This window comes from Hemicordylus capensis, chromosome 3 (assembly GCF_027244095.1).
Source record: "Hemicordylus capensis ecotype Gifberg chromosome 3, rHemCap1.1.pri, whole genome shotgun sequence".
Classification (NCBI taxonomy): Eukaryota; Metazoa; Chordata; class Lepidosauria; order Squamata; family Cordylidae; genus Hemicordylus; species Hemicordylus capensis.
This window is the reverse complement of record NC_069659.1, coordinates 229,991,805-230,014,290: the sequence shown is the minus strand read 5'-3', so window position 1 is coordinate 230,014,290 and position 22,486 is coordinate 229,991,805. Positions and strand designations below refer to the sequence as shown.

The window sequence follows — 22,486 nt, the reverse complement described above, 5'->3', positions numbered from 1 at the left end:
GTAAATCGATTCGGGTAGAAAACAATTTGCACCCAAATCTAGCTGATTCAGGTGATTTGTAGACCGAACAAATCACACCTGTGCTCAATTGCCCAGATTCAGGTACAAAACAAATCACCCCAGATTTGGACCTTAAAAATTTGGAAATTCAGACCTCCATTTTGTGGACAAAGTGGGTTGGGTGGTAGTGCCCAATGGGTGGAAGTTACCACCCAAATTTCAAAGAAATTGGGCAAAGGGATGATTTAATATTTTTTTTGAAGTTGGTGTGTCTTTAAGCTTTTCCTGATAGGGAATCATGAGGATTTCAGCAGCCTTATAACTCCACATGGAGGGCACCAGGGTGGCCCAGAGTGTGTTGTGGTGGGTGGTAACTGCCCAATTGGTACAAGGAAGCTACCACCCAGATTTCAAATAAATTGGGCAAAGGGGTGATTTTTTAAAAAAAGTTCATGCATCTTTAAGCTTTTCCCCATAGGGAATAATGGCAATTTCATCAGCCTTAGTTTTAACTCCGACGGGGGCATCAGGGTGGCCCAGAGTGGGTTGTGGTGGGTGATAGTGCCCAATGGGTGCAAGGAAGCATCTTTTGCACCAAATAAGATTATGAATGAACAAAGATGAACAGTGATTGGGATTCTAACTCATTCTAACAGTGATTGGGATTCTAACTCATTCATAATCTTCTTTGGTGCAAAATGATGAATAAACTTAGAAAGAATCCACTTTCATTTCCTACCATAGAATCTACTCTCAGAACACTTCAGACAAACAAAACCCAGTGCCCCTTGGGCTTGTTGTTTTGCAGGTGGTTGGCACCCTATGTGCACTACACCACAACCCACTCTGGGCCACCCTAGTGCCCCCCCCCAGGAGTTATGAGGCTGCTGAAATTCCCCATTATTCCCTATGGGGAAAAAGCTCAAAGACATGTCAACTTTTTTAAAAAAATCACGCCTTTCACCAATTTCTTGGTGGTAGCAGGTGGTAGCAGGCACCCATTGGTGGTAGCAGGCACCCAGTGTGGCACTACCACCTGACCCACTCTTCTGCCCCCGGAACCTCTTTTCTGCCACAAATCTGCCACAAAGACATGCCAACTTCAATTTTAAAAAAAAATCCACCCCTTTGCCCAATTCCTTTGAAATCTAACTTGCACCCATTGGGCACTACCACTCACCACAACCTGCTCTGGGTCACTCTGGTGCCCCCCAAGTGGAGTTGTAAGGCTGCTGAAATCCCCAATATTCCCTATGGGGAAAAGCTTAAAGACGCACGAACTTCAATTTAAAAAAAATAAAAATCACCCCTTTGCCCAATTTCTTTGAAATTTGGGTGCTAGCTTCCACCCATTGGGCACTACCACCCAACCCCACTCTTTTGCCCCTGGAACCCCTTTTTTTATCCTAATTGATTCAGATTCAGAAAATTCTGGTACAAATCAAATCTGGGGTGATTCGAGGCGGTGAAAGATTTGGACCCAAAACAAATCACGGGTGATTCAGTTTGGGTACAAATTGAATTGAAAAAAATCAATTCATGCATATCCCTATGAGAGTTGTTCAGTGTAAGAGGGGGTGCAAGAGATTGATGCTTTCATTAGGGATGGTTTTTATCGGCAAAAAACATATCTTAAGGTATGAAGGAAGAGTTTCTGCTTAATCAGAAACACTATAGTCTTTTGGAATGCTTGCTTCCATATTTGGTATGACTTGAGTATTGATTAGGTTATGTTCTGGGTGTTTTCTCCTGTGCGCTCAATAAACAAAGTAAATGTTTCACAAAAGATTGCTGAGAGTAGCAACCAGAATAGAAATGGGAGAGGGGACACATCATACTTTATGGTATTACATACTTGCTCAATCTTGTTAATGATGGGAGAAAAGGGGTTAGAAGTTCAGCTTAGCCTTGAGACTTCTTATCAACACATACTCATAAGGGAGGAAGAGAGCTAGCATTCATGTGCTTTTGTCTCTTTTATTCCTCTGATTTGGTCTGCCCAGAATCTCTATGTATATGCTCCGTTGCAATCAGGGGCCATTTCCTTTAGTCCATTACAGTGTTGCAGTGACCTGGGGGCACCATGGGAAATGCTTTAGCAGAATGACCTGCTGCTTTTGGAATGCAGCCAGCTAAAGTTTCACTTCCAAGCAGGCTAGGAAAATAACCAAGTTTCTCTCATCTGAGGGGTGCATTGAAGCATCCAAAATGGCATAGCGAGCAATTCTAGGATATGAACCTTGAGAAGGTAATCATTCAGAGCAACGGGCAGTGTTTTTGTTATATTTACAGCTGATGGTGAAGTAGGTTAAAAATTCTCCAGGAGATTGCAAATCTTATTAAACTTCTCGGAAGAAGCCATGGTTTGGTTGATGCAGACTAGTGTTGTGCTAGTATAACATAACATTAGGAACATAGAAGCTGCCATATACTGAGTCAGACCATTGGTATATCTAGCTCAGTATTGTCTACACAGACTGGCAGCGGCTTCTCCAAGGTTGCAGGCAGGAATCTCTCTCAGCCCTATCTTGGAGATGCCAGAGCTTCTCCAAGATAGGGCTGAGAGAGATTCCTGCCTGCAACCTTGGAGAAGCTGCTGCCAATCTGTGAAGATAATACTGAGCTAATAGGCCAATGGTCTGACTCAGTATATGGCAGCTTCCTGTGTTCCTAACATTGTTTTGCTGGCACAGGGACCTTGCTTAAGGATATTAAGCAATGAAAGTAATCTCTGTTTCAGACAAGTACTTCCATCATCAGAAGATATTGCATTACCTCTAGTGCAACATGGGGCACTGACTACTTGTTTTTCAACGTGTAACACGACCTGCTGCATTAACTAGTTGTTCAACAATAATATGTTGCACAACCTCTTAAGTGTCGTGGAAAAGATTTTCTGCTGACAGTTGTACAACATTATTGTTGTGCACAGGTCACTTAGAGCAATGTATTTTCTTGCATTATACAAGTGCAACACTAACCTGGATGCTGCGCTCCGTTTCTCCAGTAAGGACTAGAATATTTGGTTTAAATTCTTGAAAGCTTGCCCTTTCCTAATTTGGTGTTAAAAGCCCTTAGTTGTGATATTCAAGCACTGCCTAAAAATATGTATATGTATACCAAACAAATGGGAGCACTTTGTCTTAGGCAAACCTAATATTATTTTCCAACAATTTTGTTTCATTCACTTTTGTCTTTGTTCATGTAATCTATCAATGGCTATGTTTTTATTCTTTCTTGTTTACACAGTCAGGCAGGTGTTATTGACTGGTTTGTTTTATCCAGATATCGAGTATTATTATTATTAATAATAATAATTATTATTATTATATTTATATCCCGCTCTTCCTGCAAGGAGCCCAGAGTGGTGTACTACATACTTAAGTTTCTCTTTCCCAACAACCCTGTGAAATAGGTTAGGCTGAGAGAGAAGTGACTGGCCCCGAGTCACCCAGCAAGTCTCATGGCTGAATTTGAACTTGGGTCTCCCCGGTCCTAGTCCAGCACTCTAACCACTACACTACACCACACTGGCTCTATAATGACTAGGACCTGGCACTTCATTACATCCTTAATTTATTTATTATTTATTCATTCGATTTCTATACCACCCTTCCAAAAATGGCTCAGGGTGGTTTACACAGAGAAATAACAAATAAATAAGATGACAAGAAGTACCATTTTCAAGGTCTGAGTTCTTAAACATGATAGCAGTCTTCCAAAAGGAAGCTAGTACCAGCCTACATTGGTAGAAGTGCTCAGAACAAATGTTTGTAGTTCATTGGAAATCATTGATTTGTTTTAGACAGTAGTATCCTAAAATTCATCCTGGCTGACATCCTGACTAACAAATCAGTTGCAGAAGGATGTTGTGCTAGCACAAAGCTGATGTGCTATCTACTTGCCCTAAATCTAAAGTTGGTGCATTCCAGAGTAGTGTTGCGCAACCACAGATGTGCTCGCAGTTGCGCAACCTGCAGCACACCTCTTTCCTTTTTAAAGGAAACTTCTGCACCAGAGTGCAATTCTGCAAATTTTTAGCTCAACTATGCAATCTTCTCGTGCTAGCGCAACATTATTCATTTCGCAAGTGCTTCATTAGTCAGGGTGTCCGCCACTGTGCTTTTGCATTCCTGTTCATGTTAATAAGAAAAACTAGCTGATCATTGCATATGATTCAGAGAGGGAAGGGAGGATGTAAAATAGTGTGATCAAATTAAGAGACTCTGGGTAGTGTCATGCCATTAAGTTTTAAGCAGAAGACTACACTGTTTTCAACAATGTGTGCTGAAAACACACATTGTAACACCACTGGGAAATGATTGCTCTTCTCTTTGTCAGCATTTGTATTAACATAGGAATGACTCAAATAAGATAGACAGATAAAATATTTTATTGACTAGCCTCTAGGGCCATAGCAATTTCCAGAATATATAATAAAACAGCAAAAATTACAAGTTTTGCTCAACATCAATTACACTTTATGTGAATAAATCTGTTAAACAAAGTGAACATATGCACAGTCAGCAAGATTTTAATTTACAGATTGTTCCCTTATTCCTGCAGTTTGTAAACCAAAATTAACAACAGTTCTTATGTATCCAGATAAAAATGTATGTTATACATCAAACAATTTTTAGAACCGATATTGTCCATACCATGTAGCTTGTATAGAAAGTCCTCCCTCACTTCCTGGTCATAGATTTTGGAGTGGCTTCAGTAATACCAGACTCAGTTTATTTTTGTATCAGATGGATGGCAAAAGACCAAGATGGAATTTTTTCAATTTCTTCATAGGAAAAATTAATAAATGCTGGATCCATGCAAGGTATATCTCAATGACTTTTCTTTTTTGGCTTTCAAAGGGCAGCTATTTGAAAACACAGCTGGTATCTTTAGAGGTTTTTGTTCTCAACCAACGGATAGGATGGAAAATTATAGACAGGAGATGAGTTGATTATGTATGCTCATAGGAATGAAAATATAGGAATTAAAAAAAAAAAAACCAGAATAAAAATAAACCACCTCTATTCCCTTGTCAGCAGTGGTATTTGGTTATGGATGAATACCGTGGTCTGAAACTTCTTGTCTCTGCTCTGAAGCTGAATTTGGCCTAAACTGTTCTATAACTCTTTAACTTTCTGGCCTTTTGACCACATTCCACCACTCTATATTTCCAAGAACCCACCAGGTGCTTCATTAGCAACATTCAAGGAATTCTCTGTGCTGTACTCTGTAGGGACATGCTTAAGCAGACAGACACAGGGCTGGTTCTTGCAGCTCTCACGTATCACTTGACTATCTATCATGAGGAAGCATTTGTCTGATAATATGCCCATTATATTGGCTGGCATGGTAAGTTTCACTGTTTTCACCGAGATTGTACCACACCAATAAAGAACATTACAAGCAGTTTGCATTTTCCCGCTCAAAATAGATGGATGATTTATTTATTTTATTTTATTGTTAAATTTGTATACCACCTTTCATTTTAAAAAAATCCCAAGGTGGTTCACACAAAAATTAAAACAAGACTATAACAATTACACAATTAAAATATTAAGCGAAAATATAGATCTGAATAAAAAGATTTAAAATACAAGCATAAGATAATCATACAAATTACAAAGAAGCAGCAATAGAAATTATCATATAAAAGCCTGGGTAAAAAGCCAGGATTTCACATGCTTTCTAAAAACTGTGATGGAGACCAAGGAGCGAATGGTTTGGAGTACCTTCAAATTCTGGCTGACATCCTAAGGCTATGCACATGACTGGGTGGGAGGAAAGGCAAGGATGAATCGTTGATTCTTCCTTGGGCGTACCCTTCTACACGCACTGGATCTGTGCTGCTCTGTGCAATGTGGATCACTGGAGGCCAGGATTCATTTCCCTAGCCTCCAGGAATCCCTCAAGGCACCATGCGATGACCATGGTGCATTGGGGGATTCCCTTGGAAGTTGGGTGCTCTAGGCACCTGACTCTGTATGCTTGGGCTGTGTGTAACCCGAGCATACAGATGACCCTGGCGGAGTAAAGGCCAGGGTAAAAAGTTGGGTTGGGCAGAAGGCCAGTGCCAGGATCAGGCTCAATCCCAGCACTACACACCAGCAACCCAACCCAGGCTGGGCTGCTATAGCCTGGGTTAAGCTGCTCATGTGAATAGGCTTCCTGACTAATAAAGTGTCTGCATAATGATTAAAGTTGTGCTAGTGCAGGAAGATCACATATTTGCACTAAAAAGATGGGGATTGACATATATTACATAGGAATGCCTTATGCTGTGTCATACCATTGGTTTTTCTTGCTCAGTACCGTCTACAATGACTGGCAGCAGCTCTCCAGTTTTGGTCAGATGGGTAGCTCCCTATTTGGAGATGCCAGAGATTGAACGTAGAACCTTCTGCGTACAAAGCAGATGCTCTAACACTGAGCTACTGTTCTTCCCCAAAGGAAAACCACTATTTTCCTGCATTGAGTAGGGTTTGAACCTGCGTGGGGAGACCCCATTGGATTTCAAGTCTGACACCTTAATTGCTAGGCTCTCACTATTGTTCTGTGGCAACACTCTGGCACTGTGGTTCCAGTGCTATAATGCTCTTGCATAAGAGTTCCCTTTAAAACAGATTAGGTGTGCTTCTGGTTGTGCAACTGCTTGCTTGTGGTAGCACAGCACTTGTCTGTAATGCAAGATCTAGACTTAGTACAAGTCACTAGTGCAACAGCTTTGCCCCAGCTCAACAACATCTTTCTGTCTGCATTTTGTTAGGATGCCAGCCACTGTCTGCTAGCGGCTTGTTGAAGGAGATAGAAGCTCCTTACTATGTCTTGTCCATTTGGCAAACATCAGTAGCATTGTCCCGTTTGAACAAAAGACACACACCCTTTGAGCTCTTAAAAGGCAGAAATCACAATGTATGTACACAAGTTTTTATGCATACAAGTGTCTCAATACTTTGGGATGAGTTCAAATATTTTAAGAAATCTACACAGCGTTACCACGGCCCTTTTAGATCAAATTAAGAGAGGAGTAAAACACTCATTAAGAATTCTTGGTTACTTTCCACATCTCTAAAAATAATTACTTGAACTCATGAAAGCAGATGTACCCAAAGACTTACCGAAGTCGAGTACTGCACTGGGATCATTCATGATGGCAAATTAGTTAATACATAATAGCTATGAAAGACATTTTTAAAAAATGATTCTACTTCCTTTCTTGTTTCAAAATGTGGTGCTTAGTGAGCTCTGTCTTTATCCCAAGCTCCAAATCCACTTGCTGTATAATTTAATGTATAATCTTCCTGGGCTGGGCTTAGTTGCAGTTAATATTAATGAGACATCACCACGCAATAGAAGAAGAAAGATGCTATTTAGAAGCACTTAAGCCATTATGGAATCTAGATTTACCAGCAAACAGAAGAAAATATTGTGTCTTTTAACAATATTGGTTAAACTACTATCAGTAGGCAGTTTTCTTTAACAATGGGCTTTCCCTAGAAATAGTGCCATTAGTGATTTGTTGTCAGTTTCCACGATTTACTAGAAAACATGGTATTTAATCATGTTGAAGCTTTAAAATGAAAGTAATCAAATGCTGTGGAAGATAAAAGTAACTGCCTGATGTTTGTAGTATTTTGGGGGGGTGGCAATTCACATTCAGTTAAATTACTTTTAGACTCAATGGTCACATTCACATGTAACGTGAAACCATAGCTTGATGAACCTGTGGTTTCAATTTGAAACTGTAAATGGCATCGCAGATGTTCGTCCACAAACCTCTGCCTTCAGGAGGGGGGAGCCCCTCCCTCTTCCTGGCCCACCGAGCAAGCTCTGTAGTGCTTACATTGCCAGACTGTGCGCAAAGTGTCAGCATGTCACCAGAGTGGCTGCGATTGGTCACAATATTGAACACGGTATGCCAAGCTCAATCATGTCTTTTCAGAATGGTCTGCCCACCCTCTGCAGGGAAAGGGCATTTAAATCCCTTAAAATGCCATGCCATGTCAATGCTTCTGCTTACAGTGATTGCACCTCCCGCCTCCTAAGAGCCCTGCACAAAACTGTGCAGCAGAAGTGCGATTTTAGGGGGAGGGATCTTGGGGGGGCATTATTTTCCTTTTACTCAGGGAAGGGAAGGGAAGGAACATGATGACTTCCTAAGAGGTGATTCTATCTATCTATCTATCTATCTATCTATCTATCTATCTATCTATCTATCTATCTATCTATCTATCTACAGTATCTGATTGATATACCGCCCTTCCAAAAATGGCTTGTGGTGGTTTACAACAAAATAAAAATAATTAAAATCAATTAATAAAAATCCAAACTAAATCAATTAAACAATTAAAATCATTTAAACATTAAAATCATTTACAACCAACATTAAAATTTAAAACCATAGATCTAATTAAAAGCCTGGGTGAATAAATGTGTCTTCAGTGCCTTTAAAAAAGTTGCCAGAGATGGGGAGGCTCTTATTTCAACAGGGAGCGTGTTCCAAAGTCCAGGGGCAGCAATGGAGAAGGCTCATTCCCGAGTAGCTGCCAAATGAGTTGGCGGCAGCTGCAGGCAAACCTCTCCGGATGATCTTAACAGGCAGTGGGGCTCATGGTGAAGAAGACGTTCTCTTAAATACCCAGGGCCTAAGCCTCTTAGGGCTTTATAGGTAATAACCAGCACCTTGTATTTTGCCCAGAATCTTATTGGCAGCCAGTGTAGATCTTTCAATACAGGAGTAATATGGTCTCTCTGAGATGACCCAGAGACCAACCTGACTGCCACATTCTGGACCAACTGCAGTTTCCAGACTATGTACAAAGGCAGCCCCACATAGAGCGCATTGCAGTAATCCAGCCTAGAGGTTACCAACATATGTACCACTGTTCTGAGGTCATTCATCTCAAGAAACAGACACAGCTGGCATATCAGCCAAAGCTGATAAAAAGCACCTCTGCCCACCACCTCAACTTGGGACACCAGGGAGAGGTTCAGATCCAGAAGCACCCCCAGATTGCGTACCTGTTCCTTCCAGGGGAGCATGACCCCATCCAGAACCAGCAGATCAAAATCGTCTCCTGAATTCTGACCCCGCACAATGGATATGTATATGAGGGATGGCAAAGGATCCTGGAGGGGTGGAGTCTCTTCCGCTGTGACCTGGGATGCTCTTGCGAGTGCTCACCCCGACAAAACAGTCCATGCAGACCTAACCACACTCCTGCTCCCCTGGCAGCTTGCTGCCAGTGGACTTGCACTCTTGTGAGAGGGCCAGTCTACTCTGGTGGACCTAAGGGTATAACACCTGTGATCTTCTGTCAAACTGCATGCTCTTGAGTTGAGCTGACCCAACAAAGGCCCCCCCCCGCTTTTGTGGGTTCCCCACTCTCTCTGGTTAATGATAGAACTCTTGCACTTCTATCCCCTCCTCCCCTAGGAAGCCTTGCACAGACTCAAATGAGATTGTGACACTCCATCCATCAGAGCTTAGTCGCGTGTGCAGACCGGGGGGACACTGGGTGTGGGGACAGATCTTTACTCCCATTCAAAATTCCCAAGTTCTGACCGGCATTGCGCTTTATGCAGATCTGCTGTATGCAGATCCCAATTGACTGCACAACCCCGTCTGCGGAGAAAGGCACATGATGTGTGGAGAAAGGCCCATAATGGACTGCAGATTGGGGGGGGGGTCATTTGGGAGGGAGCTGGAAGGAGCTCTCCCTTGACACCCTGCCGCACAGCAATGTTGCTTTAAAGGTAAAGGGGGGAACTTTCCCCTTGCCCCACCACCACCCTCCCCACTGCAGCCGCTGCTGCCCCATCCTGCTGTGCAGCAGCATTTTAAAGTAAAAGGGGGGACTTTTCCCTTGCCAACCCTACTGTCACTGCAGCAGTGGGGACAGCAAATCCTAGCTTCCTACAGGCGGCAAAAGGCTTAATCCACTCCTAGTACTCTAATACTGACATTTGCCTGTGTCTGGACTGTTGTCCCTTGTTATGCACACTTCCGAAACTGGTTTTTAGAGCTAATTCCCCCAACACTGGTAAAGGTGTAGACAAAGACATGGTAACATACAGATGGGTGAGCAGTGTGGTAACACCTCAAGCCAGAGCTTTCATGTCTCCTCAATCTCCGCCTATTCAGTGAAGATAATTCTTACGATCAACTTTGAGTCACTGAAGGACAAGTCAGCAACTAATGTACATATACATGTGAATCAGCTGTCAGCTGCATTTCCATTTTCCAAAGCCTAAGTGGAATAAAGGGCAGTCCTGAGAAAATCATAAGTATGTAATTGAATAATCACTTGCATACTGTAAATACTATGTACCAAAATCTGTTAAACTAACAGTTTTGGACAAGCTAAGTGATGGTTTGAGTAATTCAAATAAAATAGTAGTGATTGTCTTATTGTGTGAAGATTAGCTGTAATTCTTAAACACTGAGGGATCCAACATAGAAGTACACAATGTGTGTCTTAGGACCGTCTTTAGGATACTGGATGGGGAATAGGTGGGTCTGCTTTGTTTTGTTTTATGTGTTTTGTCATGGAGTTGTATAGCTCTTCTTTCTGTACTGGAGCTTACCTTTATAGACGGGAGCAGGGTTTCTTAACCTTGGGCCCCCAGATGTTGTTGTACTATAACTCCCAGAATCCCCAGACATGGCCTTTGTGGCTGGGGATTCTGGGAGTTGTAGTCCAACAACGTCTGGGGGCCCAAGGTTAAGAAACCCTGGACTGGTAAAAGGTAACTGCTAGTGAATTTCACACTTTTAAATTATATATTGAAATTGTCTTGGTGTTTATGCTTTTTGAATTTCATTTAAATCTGTTGAGAGTTATAAAGGGTGCTGCACTTTAAATAGCAATTTGAAAGTTGAATGAATGTATTTATAGAAGTAGGCTATTTGCAAAGATGATTTCTAATTTTTATAGGAATGTGCCTTCTGTATTTGGGCCTGTATTTGTAGCTTTTCTTGACAAATGCTGATGTTATAAATTGTACAGCTGTTCTTCCTCTGTATGGATTTTGTAGTACTGGGAGCGATTCATAAGTCCAGAGTGCAGCTGCTGAACGTCATTTATCTCTGTTCTTTTATTAAATTTATCATATGCATTAACATTCAGTACAGAACTCAAGGGCTTAAGACTTTTTTTCTTCATGGTCTTGCAGACTGTAAATATTTGCTGGTTATGTAAAACGCATTTAAAAAAAGATTAAGCACATATTAAAAAATGAACCTCATCTTTTGCATTTCATCCTTGCAAAACAGTTAAGACATGTTTTCTTTAATATTGTGCTTTATATTTTAAAACAGCCCCCTGACAACATTAGCAAAATAAAAATCCTAATAACCGTGGTTCATGAAATTATTATGCTTTGGTTTTACTGTGCATCAGATTTATGTTCAAGGTTCATGAATGTAATATCTCAACATAAGTTTCCTTCCTTATATTTGGAAGAGGAGTTCAATATTGATGTTTCATTCATATTTTTTACTTAACAAACCATAGGGTTTTTGCTTTTTTTAAGATACCTGATCCATATGACTGTGTGTATAAAAGACCAGTTCCCAACATTCTTTCATACTCCAGCATGACCAAAAAAGAGAACCCAGGATGATCCACTGCAGATAGGAGCAGGCTGGATTCTCAATAGCAGAGTTCACTAGGGGCAGAAGCGATTTTAGCTACACCACCCTATTTTTGTCCCTGTTGCTTCTTTTTAGTTTCTCTCACAAAGTGAATTAACACCATTCTTTCATATGATGCAAAGCAAAGTACTGCCCTTGGGGATATTATAGCAGTGAAGGCTAAACTATACATTTACCCGTGAAACTGGGTGGCCTAGCCTCACTGATGGGATCCTGAACAAGGTACCATGTGTCTCTGGGCACAGGCATAGCATGCCCCTGGCAATATGTAAGCATCCTTACGCATGCAAGCACCACACACACACGTGCACACAGACACACACACTTTGCCAGCCATGATAATTGACATTTTGCTAATTTATAATATTAAATATACAAAATTAGGTTATGGCAGGGGTGTAACTATAATAGGGCAAGGGGAGACAGTTGTCTGGGCACCCACTGCCTTGGGAGGGGGGCAGTGGCAAGTCACATGACTGACTTCCCCAGCCGCGCACCCGCCCAGGCTTCCTTCAGTTGTATTCTTCCTCCGAAATTGATGTGAGTGTTAAGACCTGGAGCTACCAAAACAGCAGGTCTTTCTCTAGTACCATTAAATGACTTGCATCATCCACAATTTACAAAACCGTAAAAAAATAATTTAGGATGATGTTCTATTGTGGCACATAGGTTATATGTGCCACAATTTTACTATGCCTTTTGTTACCATTATTCCGCCTCATTTAAGATCTCTTTACTTCATGAGCTGAGCTTCGGGCGCGGGGGGGGGGGAGCGCATATTTTAAAATCTTGTCTCTGGGCCCACTACAACATTGCTACGCCCCTGTGTTATGGGGTGGGGGGACTTGACTGTAATTATGATTAAGACCTGACAAGTAAAATTGATAGAACATAGAAACAGCTATCTGTCAAAATGAGCAAAATAATCTAATAACAATATGTTCTGTATGATATGTGTATCTGTATGTCCTTGACAATTTTATGGGGATCTAGACCACTTATTAAGGTCAGTTGACATGAACCTGGTCCAAGATCAGGAAAGGTTTTGTTTCTACAGAGTTTGTGCTAATTTATTACTGAACAGGTCAACAAGCCATTGAAAACTCGAGTGGGCAAATACAAAGAAAGGCAATTTCTTAAGAGGTTATTATTTGGATTTTTTAAATTTAAAAAAAATACCTTTAACTAAAAGTATCTGAGAACAAGCCAAAGCATGCAATGAATGAAATTAGAGAGAGTACCATGTGTGCTTGAAAAAAGCTAAAGCTATGACAGATGATCTATTCCTCTTTCTGACTTCTGAACAAGTAGTTCTGATGTACATGTTGGTGGGCGAGCAGCAAGTGAAGTATGTATCGGGAAATGAACAATTCAGAACTATAATAATTCATGAACTGAAGCATGCAACCAGCCCTTCAGTGGTCATCACTGAATTTCTAGAGGGTGCGGGGACTTATGTAGAGCAAAATTAGGTGGAAATGTTGTGGTAGTGAAGCTGAACATCTTTTAATGTTTTTAAAGGTTAATACAGTAGGATGCACTTTACCAGTGTTCAGGTTCTGGAATACATATAAATATCATTGTATTGGCTTTATCACTATTTCATCACCCCTATGATGATGTATTTGGGAAACAAACATCATTGTTTAGGTTTATCTGGCAAATTCTGGAAAAGAGTATCTCTGTTGAATAGCAATTATATTCCAGACTGGCTAAAAACTATCCCTAGTAACATGCATATTTTAAAAAGAGATTAATATACCTGTTTACCAAGGACCAGATAAGCTATTAATTTATGTGTATGAAAAGATTCTAGTGAGTGCTTACAATCCATCCAGCAGCAAACTGAGCTTCTTCCAACAGGATTCTTAGCATGATTGTTAATAATTTGACTGGCAGATCTTGACTGTAATTTAACGAGAATTCACAATACACAACTCCATAAAGATGGCATGAATTTGTTTCCAGGTAACTGCTTTTGAACCTTCTGTGTCTTTATTATAATACTCTGTCATTTCATGGTTGTTTAACTTTGCTGTATATGCTTCCTGTAAGCTGAAGTTTGATCAACAGAATATAGTTGCTATATAATCACATGTTTTTCTTGCCTGTACAGTTAGAAGAAATTATATGTTTCTTGGCTATGCTGCAAGCTATTTGTCAATATCACTCATCCATACAAGCACTGCTGGTACTTCTGTGTTCATTCTTCAAAAGGATTTCTTTTCAATGTTGCTTTGTCCTTTTTGATTCTGATGTGACCAAAATGGACACCATGTTAAAGCTTTATTCTCAAAAAATTAGTTTTTTTCTGAGAAATATCTATGCATTCACTGGATTGGCAGATTTTAGACAGATGGAAGAAAACTGACACTTTAGAATCATGTTTTATTCTTTAAGAACTGTTTCTATGTGCAAATGGGAATCAGTAAGTGAAGTCCACACCCTTCTGTGAATATTTCTCTATTGCTAGATCCTGCTAAACCTATTCAATAGCATCCAGCTCTTTATTGGAGTGGTGCTTCATTGGTGGAGACCATTACAGTAATCTAATCTAGATGTCATCCAGACATGCACGGCTGTGGCCAAATCACACCCCACCAGGAAAGCTCATACCTGGTGTACCCGCCTAAACCATAGCTAGCACTCTAGGAGCAGAGCTGGATCTAGAAATGCTCCCATACTGCAACTGTGCTCTGTTTGGAGAAAAACAACTTCATTACCCCAACTACCAAGGGGTACATAACTACCAAGGAATCAACAGGGGGAGTGTGACTTTTTTTTTGGTTCTTTTGGAACTTTTTGTAGCTTTCAATACAATTAACCATGATATTATTATTTTATTTTATTTTATTTTACATTTATATCCTGCTCTTCCTCCAAGGAGCCCAGAGTGGTGTACTACATACTTGAGTTTCTCTTTCACAACAACCCTGTGAAGTAGGTTAGGATGAGAGAATAGTGACTGGCCCAGAGTCACCCAGCTAGTGTCATGGCTGAATGAGGATTTGAACTCGGGTCTCCCCGGTCCTAGTCCAGCACTCTAACCACGATACCACTCTGGCTTTCAATACAATTAACCATGATATCCATCTAGATCATTTGGGTGGTTGGGTTTGGGAATAGGTGATACTACCTTGCAGGGGTTGTATGTCTTTCTCTCAGATAGATTCCAGATGTGTCACTCAGGGATAGTTGCTCTGTGAAATGAGAATTACCCCTGCTAACTGAGCAAAGAGACACCTTTCAAAGTGGCGATTCTCTTATCTTTAGCAGGGGGAGAGCAACTGGCCCTATCCAGCCCCAGCACAGCATCCCTCCAGTGGCTGTTGCTAGTATCTGCCTTTTGCTTATTTTTAGATTGTGAGCCCTTTGGGGACGGGGACCATCTTATTTATGCATTGTTTATTTTTTGATGTAAACCGCTTTAAGAACTTTAATTGAAGAGCAGTATATAAATATCAGTAGTAGTAGTACTACTACTACTAGTAGTAGTAGTGTTATTGTATGGTGTTACCCAGGGTTCTGTCCTATCTCGGATGCTCTTTAACATCTACATGAAAGTGCTGGGTCAGATCATCAGGAGATTTGGAGCAGGGTGTTATCAATATGCTGATGATGGCCAAATCTATTTCTCCATGACATCATCATCAGGAAATGGCATAGTCTTATTAAATGCCTGCCTACAGGCTGTAATGGGTTGGATGAGGGATGATAAATTGAAGCTGAATCCGAACAAGATGAAGGTACTCATAGTCGGTGGTCATAATTGGAAGGAGATTTTATAATTTCCTGTTCTGGATGAGGCTGTACTCCCCCACCCCTCCCAACTGCAAAGGAGCACATAAGTAATTTGGGAGTGCTTCTGGACTCATAATTCAAGGGAGATTTCTTCTGGACTCAGGCCTCACCCTAGTTTCTCAGGTAGAGGCTATGGCCAGGAGTGCTTTCTATGAACTTTGGTTGATATGATAGCTGCATCTTTTGTTGAAGAGCAGTATATACATATTTGTTGTATTCGTATCACAGGCCAGGATCAAATGGGAAGTTTAAACTGGAGGGAGACTGAGGAGTATGATCAAGGAAATGCAAGACTATCATGGATAAAATGCATGTTGAAAGTTGTCCAAGGAATGGAACTAGCCCTGTCAGGTTCAGATTAATGAATAGCTAGGGATCCTGGAGAAGGGATGTGATGATCCTCCAGAGGTTTAAGGTGAGCAACCAGCACTGATCAGCCAGCTGGGATAGCTAAATGAGAGAGAGGTGGTGTTGGATGCAATTTTTAGCATTTATTTCTGCTACTGAGGGGCATAGCTAGGGGAGAGGGGGCCCGTGTTCATACCTCTCCCCAGCAGCCCCTTGAAATAAAAGAGATAATGAAGAAAATAAGGAGGGGTGGAGCTTGGGGCCCCTCAGGACCCCAACCGCTCAATTATAGCTACACCCCTTCTGCTACCCATAACAACTGCACTTGAAATATGAATTTAACAGTTGTATGGAAAAGAGCTGCAAGAAAAAACAAAACTTAATGACACTTGTCATGCAAGTATCATTAACCTTAATGGTATTGATAGACAATAATTAAATGACATTTATGAAGGATTTTATGTCATAAGATTGAAATGTTACACAAGAATCTAGATAATGGTTTTTTTTTAAAAAAAAAAGTTAAATCCCCTTTATGCCCTTTTGTTATATTGTAAGATGTTGCTGAACATATATTCAGGTATAAACTATAAATAAACTGAGGAAATTCATTTATTTTCTTTGTATGATTAGGATAATTAACACGCTGTATTTTTTGTGCTTTTCATCTATAACGAAGTGCTGTTGTTACACAAGATACACCGAGGTTGCTGTTGATGAGCTTGACTAATGATGCACTGGCACTCACACATAGAGTGGTGATGATGAATTTTGGCAACTTCCCTTTCTCCGAGAAGCACTCTGTGCCACCTGAAAAAAATGTCCCTGAGGATTGTGCAGCTCTCAAGAACACATTCTTGGGAGTCACAGTGTACCACAGAGAGAAGAGAAGATTATCAGAATTCATTCCCCCTCCTTTGCTGAATTAGTTATGAACTTAGCAGTAGGGATGTGCAATCCAGTTCAATGCCAAGCCAGTTTGACATTGAACTGGTTTGGTTCAACAGTTCAGGGTCGAACCAAACCACCCCCTGTTCGGTCCGACCTCAGACCGAACCCCGGCTGTTTGGGGGGGGCGTTGTTTGTGAACATTTAAAATTGTTTTCACTTACCCCCCTCCAGGGGGCTTCTCTGAGGCCACTGGGGGGAGGGTGGTCCACAGAGATTCCCCCTCCCCCTTCCAGCCTCCGTTATGCAGTAAATTGCCCCATTTGAGTGTTCGTTGGCCCTTTTTGGGCCTTCCCTCCACCACAGTGGCCATTTTGGAGGCTGCTGTGCATGCCTAGTGGGCTTTGCATGGCCTGGGTCATGACCTAGAGGTCCAAATGAACTAGTAGTCATTTCTAGTTTGTGCGAAACTCCTATAATGGGAAAATAGAGCTTTTTTTTTTAACAATGTTGTAGGACTGTAATGCAACAATAACGCCCAAAAGCAGGCATTGGAAATGTGCTGGCACCTTGTTGACAGTGCAGGGACTGCGAGGTCGATACGCAGGCAATACAGAAGCACACTTAATGGGCATGTAGTGACACTGTTATAGTGTCCAAACTGGAAAGTGCCCTGGTGTCCTTAGTATCCAATGGATGGCATACAAGACATCTTGGATTAGCAATTTCTCCCAACAGTAGCCTTCTGGTGACCTCTCTGTTTCCAAGGATAATAAATTCACACAATAAATCTATTTCAGCCTGTAATTTAATGTTTAATAAATATCATGGGTTATTTCCCCCCAGTTAATAACATTGGCCCACATGAAGCACAAGGCAACACTGATGTTTCCGATTGTTTGGAGCTGCTGTGCATGTGGAATCCAGACCCAGCAGTGCTGTGCAGAGTACAGTTGTGCAACTACTTAAAACAATGTACCCATACTTATGCAGTGGTACTTACATTGGAAACGATGTAAATTCTGCTGTGCAAGTGTGGGCGTGCTGTTTTAAGCAATGGTGCACCTGTGCTCTTGCGCAACACCACCAGGGCTGGCTTCTATCAACACAGCACTATCAGCCAAATGGGAACACCACCATTGCCTTGTAAACCATGTGGTATCCAAAGTTATCTAATGAGGACAATAATAATTATTTCATGGAGGAAATTGGAGGTTAATCATGGTGATTAAAATGGGTGTGTGTGTTCATTTCTAGGATGGGGAAAGCGAGGAGAGTTCCATGGCTTCCACCTATTAACATGTTTAAGAAGGAGCCAGAGCTGTATCTTCACCAGACTTACATCTGATTGCCAGATACAGGGTGCAAGGAACAGGAGATAGCTATTTTCTGTTTTGTGTACTTCTTTGGTTCATCTGGCTGTCCTCTGCTGGAGACAGAGTATTGGCGAGGCAGTTCATGTCTTCTTATGGACAGTGACCAGTTAAATGAATTGAACTACTCTGGGCAATTTGAAAACAGCAAAACAAAACCCTCCCTCCCCAAGCTGGAATTCATTTCTTTCTCTTTCACTCAAGGCATTTCATAAATGAGCAGCAAAGTGTGCTATAGAAGAAAACACAGTGAATCAATCTTTGTTGAATGTATCTCTCTTTTTTCCTTCATGGATATAAAACAAATTGAAACAATTTGTTGCTACATTACTTGTCAATTTTAAAGTGTTTAAAAAAAACCTGAAAAAACCACCATTTTGCTTTTTCTGACAGGATTTAAAATCCAACAATCAGCGAGATGACATTGCAGCAGCACGTGCTTCTCTGAAGGAAAATTCATCTCTTCTACATTCAATTTGTTCTGCTTGTTTGGAACATTCGGACATTGCATCACTAACCGCCAGCAAGGACTCCGTTTGTAATGAAATACAGAATGCGCTCAATGTCATTTCTAATGCTTCTCAAGGAATTAGAAATCAAAAGGTTCAACCACCATCACATTCGACTACGCTTGGAAGTGCCCTTGATGAACTTGAGGTACGTGGATATTTTGCACAGCGTAAAACTCTGGAAAAAGGCTTGCAAAACAAGTCTGTGTATGTTTCCTCAGAAGTAGACAATGTCTCAGGTAAATGTGCTTAGGGCTGCAGCCTAATTTTATTTTTAAATGGTTTGTGTTTCTGGAAAGTAGCAGACCTGGAACCAGTATTCTCCCAGATGTTATTGACTACAACTCCCAGAATCCTCAGCCAAAGCCCATTGCAGCTGGGGATTCTGGGAGCTGTAGTCAACAACATCTGGGATTCCCTATTACAGGGAGCACTGCCTGGAACCCAAATCCGGTTCACCTCTGTGATCAGTTGCATGGCAATATTCTCACAAACGCATCAAATCTACATGAACTGCTGGGTGATACATTGGTATCCATACCCATTCAATTTGTATTTCCTTTATTTGTTGCAAGCCAGGGAGTAGGTGCAAACACAATTGCCACTGGAGATTTGATATAGCCTACTAGCTCATTTTACAAATGGCCATATATTTTTGCTTGTTTATTTTTGGAATTTGTAGCCCTGAGGGTAGCTTATGATAGAACATGAAGACATCAGTACAATCATGATGGGACACTGAAAAAAATAAAATATCCAACCACAAGAAGTGACAAAAGATGTCAGAGCAGCAGCAAACAAAACTGTCCTAAAACCTCATAGCAGCAAGGCTTTCTCAAGCCTGCTTGTCAGTTAACGAACTTCTTCCCAAAAAGTCCTCTGAAAAAAGGAATGTTTTTGTCATTGTTCTAAATGAGCCTCAAGCTAGGCTGGCAGACTTTCCTGTGGAGGGAGTTCTACGTACTAATAAGGCCCTACCTCTCCTCTCCATCAGTTTGACCTTGGAAACAGAGGGGATTTCAATCAGGGGCCTTTCTGATGATCTTAGTGCTAGGGAGAGAGCATTCATGGGAGCAAGAATACCCTGAAGTATTCTAAATCAAGGCCAATTAGGGACTTTAAAGGTTAAAACCCTTACTTTGAAATGTGCTTGGAAACAAATTGGGAGCCATTATTTAAGCAGAGATGTTAGGAACATAGGAACATAGGAAGCTGCCATATACTGAGTCAGACCATAGGTCCATGTAGCTCAGTATTGTCTTCACAGACTGGCAGCGGCTTCTCCAAGATTGTAGGCAGGAATCTCTCTCAGCCCTATCTTGGATATGCCAGAGAGGAAACTTGGAATCTTCTGCATGTGGATGCTCTTCCCAGAGTGGCTCCATCCCCTTAGGGGAATATCTTACAGTGCTCACACATCAAGTCTCCCATTCTTATGCAGCCAGGGTAGACCCTGCTTAGCTAAGGGGACAAGTCATGCTGGCTACCACAAAATCAGATCTCTTCTGAGTTATATGCTTCTATTGCACTGCTCCAGCTAACAAGCGGACTGCTGCATTTTAACCAACTGAAGTTTCTAGGCAATCTTCAAAGGCAGTCCCACATACAGTACGTTGAAGTAGTCTAATGAAAGGTTACCAAGGTAAGTATTATAGAGGTAAGGTCTCCATCCTCTAGAAAAGGCTGCATCTGGTATACTAGAAGGTAAAAAGTGCTTCTGACAATGGCTGCCACCTGAAGGTCTAATATAATCTGGTCGATGATGATGATGATGATGATGATGAATTCGATTTCTATACCTCCCTTCCAAAAATGGCTCAGGACAGTTTACACAGAGAAATAACAAATAAAGAAGATGGGTCCCTGTCCCCAAAGGGCTCACAATCTGAAAGAAACATAAGGCAGACACCAGCAACAGTCACTGGAGGCACTGTGCTGGGGGTGGATAGGGCCAGTTACTCTCCCCCTGCTAAACAAAGAGAATCACCACGTTAAAAGGTGCCTCTTTGCCCAGTTAGCAGGAGTTATGAGGAATATGCAGAGCACAGAGGTTGTCAGAGATTCCACATTGGGTCAGGGAGGCCTTCCCAACTAGGGGTGTGCGAGCTGGCTCAGTTCGAGCTGGGCTTGACAGGTTCGGAGATGAACCAAACCAGGCCTGATACTAACCAAACTGGATCAGAGCTCTGCTAGTAGAGTGGAATCTGGTTAGGATTCCCCTTTACCAGTAAAGGGGTAGGGGGGCTTGCCTAAGGGTAGAGCAGGAGGGTGGGGAGTAAGTAAGTACTTAGAAATGCTGCCCCTGGCTGTGGGAGGGGCCAGCGGGGCGGTTTTGGCTGCCCCCACACCCCTGCCAGTCTCCCCCAGAGTAGGCAGGGCCATTGGCATGACCACTGGCCCTGTCTACCCTGGGGGAGGCAGGAGGGGGTGGGGGAAGCTGCTGCCACTCCCAATCCCCATGGTTGCTGCTGCTGCTGCAGCCTTGTAAGTACTTACAGCCTTATGAGTACCTACTTACTCCCTTCCCACCCACTCTGCGCTTAGGCAACCTCCCCCTGCCCCTTTACTGGCAAAGGGATTCACCGGATTCCCCTTTAGCAGTAGAGCTCTGAGCCGGTCAAAGCATCTCAGTTTGAACTCAAACTGGTTCTAGTTTGACTGGGCACAAAACTGAACCAGTCAGGTAGGCTCAAATCTGGACCAGATTCGAGCTGAACCGGCCAAACTGGTTTTGTGCACTTCCCCATCCCCAACTTTGTGGCCTTAGGCAGAGTGCTGCCTCATCCAGAACAGGGAACTATCAGCAACCAGATCCATAAAAACATTGGACAACCATTATTATGCAACCATCAAAAAGCTAACAATGTAGGTCATTGCTCAAATTTGAGCCAGCATGTTCATAAATAAAAAACTGATTTTTGGAGCTACACATTTCTGATGAAGCAGTTGGATCACTTAGATGTTAAGGCTGTTCTCACAAGCAGCCTAACCCAGGCCTTGGCAGACCAGCCTGGGTTAGGCAGCTTGTGTGGAGTGCCAGGATCCCCGTGGATCTCCATGCTTAACCCAGCTGCCAGGATCATGTGTCTCCTCAGGCTGCATGCAGCCTAAGGAGACACAGAGATGGGTGCCTAGAGTGCCCTTCTACAGGGGAATCCTCCAATGCACTACACTTGGTCCGTGGTGCATTGTGGGATTCCTGGAGGAGGGGGAGCACTTCCCTGGCCTCCAGAATGCTGTGCTGGCCGCTGCCGCAATTGTGTGCAAGGCGGCATGGCGCTGCTCAGGCAGTCCCAGATCATCTGTGGGGAATGTAGGTTAAACCCTGCCTTCCCCTCACCCTCTCTCCCAAGCCCAACAATGGTCATGTGAACCACCTTATGTGAGTGAATCTCAGTTCTGCATCCTTATTTGTTTTTTTCTTTTCCCCCAGACAGATGAGAGAACTGATTTATTCACCTGTTAGACTTATTGAAAAGTTCTGCGGACAATATAATGGTCTAGCTCAGGGGTTCCCAAGTGTGGGCCTCCAGATGTTAGACTGCAACCCCCATCATCCCCAGCCACAGTGGCCAAAGGCCATTGGGAATCCTTGGTGTAGCTCATGTACTTCCTGGCCCAGTGATCCTCTCCATCTGGTGTGGGAGCAGGCACATGCACACCATGCAGAAATTTGAATGAGCAGAGCCCTGATTCATGCCATGTTTTCCACTGACAACCACCCCCCCCCCCCCCCCCACACACACACAAATCAGGCCTTCATAAGCCTGGGTTTCTGTTACATAAGTTTTAAAAAAAACATAAAAATATGTATTCTAAAATTTGTAAGATGGGCAAGTCTCCCATTCCACTGAATTTGTTGTTAAATTTTATAAATATAAATACAGACTCCTAAGGCGGGATCTTGT

At 42.1% G+C, this 22,486-nt stretch overlaps 1 protein-coding gene across 13 annotated transcripts in view; it reads left to right on the top strand.

Moving 5' to 3' along the window:
- Positions 1-22,486, top strand: part of CTNNA3 (catenin alpha 3) — a 1,115,062-nt gene that overhangs the window by 166,337 nt on the left and 926,239 nt on the right. For 12 of the 13 annotated variants that reach the window (XM_053307737.1, XM_053307736.1, XM_053307734.1 and 9 more), the window contains one exon: positions 18,463-18,726. In XM_053307737.1, coding sequence (XP_053163712.1) covers positions 18,463-18,726 — 264 coding nt within the window. Of the gene's footprint in view, positions 1-15,709; positions 15,876-18,462; positions 18,727-22,486 lie in introns of those variants that run through there. The other variant, XM_053307739.1, reaches the window with a different exon arrangement.